Raw genomic sequence first — 3,655 nt, 5'->3', positions numbered from 1 at the left:
TAGCAATTGAGAGCCCAATATTTGTCAATGAATTATGCAACAACTTCTTTTTGCGAGTGAAAGATGAGATAATTGAAGTAGTTATGTTCATGCGTATTTTGCTTTGATTGGAAATGTAAATCAATCATGTCTTCACGCTCAATGATATATAATTTTGATAATGAAGATGGCGCCACTATCTCACTATCAGTCACTCTCAAGATTTCTACCACAACAACGGCGATGAGCCAGAGTTCAGTGGACAGACAATTACTTTAGTGAGTGGAACTAACTCAGAGCGGAGGACTGGATTACATTGAACAAGATGATTTTGCTTTGGCTTACATTGTTTTTTATTAAAGGTAGGTCAGTGATGAGTTCTTAAAACAATTGGTTTTATTGAAATGTCTTTGTTCATATAGCAATACATTCTAAATTGTACGTGATTATTTTATTTGATTAAATGATTTAGTTTTATAGTAGTGTAACATACCAAAAGAAGTTTCACAGGAGTACATTTATATCGCTACACTTATATGAATATTTATATAATAACGTTTTACACAAGTTTCTATATCTAAAATATATCAATTAATGTTCATAGTTTTAATTCCTCATTAGAATAGAAATCTGAAATAAGGGTCGATTATGAATATCTCCAAAAGAAATGTATATTATTTTTCCCACAGGAAAAAAATATTTAGTCATCTATGATGAATCTTTTTGGGCTGGATAAGATGTATCTCAATTATCTGTCTATGATACTCATGCCACTCATTAGAATAGAAATCTGAAATACGGGTCGATTATGAATATCTCCAAAAGAAATGTATATTATTTTTCCCACAGGAAAAAATATTTAGTCATCTATGATGAATCTTTTTGGGCTGGATAAGATGTATCTCAATTATCTGTCTATGATACTCATGCCACTCATTAGAATAGAAATCTGAAATACGGGTCCATTATGAATGTCTCCGAAAGAAATGTATATTATTTTACCCTCAGGAAAAATATTTTGTTATCTATGATGAATCTGTTGCGGCTGGATAAGATGTATTTCAGTTATCTGTTTATGATCAATCTGTTGGGGCTGGATAAGATTTATCTCAACAGTTTGTCTATGATGAACCTCAGTGTGTTGAATCTGATGTATTTCAATTATATGTTTATTATGAATTATTTTTTGAATATGATGTATCTGAATTATCTGGTAACATTAGGTAGTTTTTTGTTTAGCTCAGCGCATTTGTATTATAGTAACAATGCTTACATATGCACATCTTTGAAGAATATGCTTACATATTTTCATAATTGTTTTCCTTGTTCCCAACATTACATCTCTTAATAATATTTATATTTTTCGAAATATTCTACAGATAATCAAATTTTTGCCTGATTATTAATTGGTTACAAATGCCAACATCACAATGAGTGGTAAACTCTGACAATATGACAATACGTACATTATTGAATCGATGAATTAATCATAGTTTCTCTTAGAGATTGACATTATCCTGATAATAGATTTCAATCGTAACTTCATACAATGTACCATTCTTTCTGTGATAAACTGTTGATACATTCTTAGCTTGTCCAATAAATATCACTCACTGATAGATAAGGCACGCTAGAAGGGAATACAAAGCAGTAGTCAGTTTTCAGTTATACATATAATGGTCATAATGAGGTACTACAATCACTCGAGGAATCGTTTACAGGTTTCAATACATGCACGTTTGTTTTAACTCAACAAACAAATGCATCTAAAAATGAAATAGGTGGCGCGACATACATTAGACTCCAATTTCTCACTAACTAGAGTCATGAAACTCCACACTTGGAACGTCATGTTATGTAGAATGATAAGAATTAAATATTTCAAATTATTATATTTGTATTAGCGCCTAGCAGTTAAGAGCTTGAATCACTATTGTACTTTCATGATAAATACTGAGACTATTTAAAACATGTTCCATTTGTAAAGGGTGGAAATATGCATGAGGATTTAGATTTTTTTCTATTGCTACTAGAGAACACTACATCCACTTAGAAGTTACAGGTTATACAGTATTGTAGTTAATAGCTTTGTTTTCTCATTTATTCTCTATTCTATACTTATTCATAACGCTAAAGCCCCCCAGTGGCATAGCGGTATGTCTGTGGACTTACAACGCTAGAATCCGGGTTTCGATACCCGTGGTGGGCAGAGCACAGATAGCCCATTGTGTAGCTTTGTGCTTAATTACAAACAAACAAACATAGCGCTAAAAAATAAAGGAGTCTCCACAAATAGCTGCTAATAGTTTTGAATTGATAGAATAAAAGGAAAGCAACTAGTCAACAGTACTAATCACCAATTCTTTAGCTACTTTTGTCTAACCAAATTATGGGATTTTACCGTCACTTTTATAGCGAACCCACGATCCCATACTGCCTAGTGTATTTTTGCGGTAATGATAAGCGAACCTCGAATATATAGTTAACCTTCTCTTGGTTCAGTAGTCAAATGGCTTTATTTATTTTGGTTATTAACTTTATAGTTATACTAGATTAGTCTTATTAATAGTGAAAAAAATAAAAACATGGTAAAACTTACAGTAAATATGATTAAAATTGACATAATATTTTAATCATTCGTTCGTGATAGAGAATAGAGTTTAACCAAAAACAGTTCAACTACTGAAACCTTATCTTTAAATCTCCTCCTTTAAAGATGGGACGAATAATATTAAACCACCTGTAAGTTGGTTTATTATTCCACTTTAAGACTTTGTTTTATTTGCAAGCTTTCGACCCTGTTCCTGAAATCGTCATCAGGCTAATAGATCAATAAGCAGAATATAGATACTTAAATGGGTGTTACAAGTAAAAACTCGTGTCTTTTAACCTATAACACTCATTGGAATATCTTCATTCTGCTACACATGCGTGTGTTAACCTGTTTGAGAGTTTACAATTAACATATTTTTCAGTTAACCTGATAACAGTCCTAGGAACAGGATCGAAGGCTTTCAAAAACAAACAAACTTTCTTTATAGGTGTAACAAATTTGTTATTATATATTTATTTTAATATCGATGTTGTTTAGATTAAGTTTATATTTAAAAACATGCATAGCTTGTACTGTTAAATATGTATTGCGAAACTCTCGCCTATTCTCCGAAGTTGTAGAAGATTCTCGAGAGTAAGAATCAACAATATATGTGCCTATTTAAACGCTTTAACTAGTATTGTTATTTAAGACTGAAATTTCTAGAACGCCTCCACACAGCTATAAATATAACCAACGCGATGTGCCAAAGATGTGTGTCTATTAGTAGTTCGCTATAATCAATGTGCTATAAACTTCGAAAGCTATAGCTGTGATTTTTATTACGCTTATCAATCGGAAAACTTAAGATATTTGACCAGGAATATTCATAAATTTCGAACGTTACAAATCGTTTAACTTTAGTGGATTCTCATCAGACATTAGTATTTTTACGAAGACATTACCTAACTTCAATGGAGGGAAACTCAGCGCGTGTGGCAAAGGACCGAGCTAGCTAGCTTCCCGGCGAATCGTACCCTCATCAACTCGTAATTAACTCGCTCATCGTAAACCCTCGATTTGTTGGCAAATACCATAAATTGACTAATATATCGGCATATATTTAAATACTAAATCCAAAGT

The 3,655-nt window shown here is 32.0% G+C and overlaps 1 protein-coding gene across 1 annotated transcript in view; it reads left to right on the top strand.

Annotated features, from left to right (window-relative positions):
* Positions 1–228: 228 nt before the first annotated feature.
* LOC106461429 overlaps positions 229–3,655 on the top strand; it is a 156,737-nt gene continuing 153,310 nt past the window's right edge. Inside the window, exon 1 of the mRNA XM_013921249.2 lies at positions 229–341. Within this exon, the coding sequence (XP_013776703.2) occupies positions 305–341 (37 nt within the window). The 5' untranslated portion in view covers positions 229–304. The remainder of the gene's footprint in view (positions 342–3,655) is intronic.

This window comes from Limulus polyphemus, unplaced genomic scaffold (genome assembly GCF_000517525.1).
Source record: "Limulus polyphemus unplaced genomic scaffold, Limulus_polyphemus-2.1.2 Scaffold956, whole genome shotgun sequence".
Taxonomy (NCBI): Eukaryota; Metazoa; Arthropoda; class Merostomata; order Xiphosura; family Limulidae; genus Limulus; species Limulus polyphemus.
This window is presented reverse-complemented; position numbering and strand designations above follow the sequence as displayed.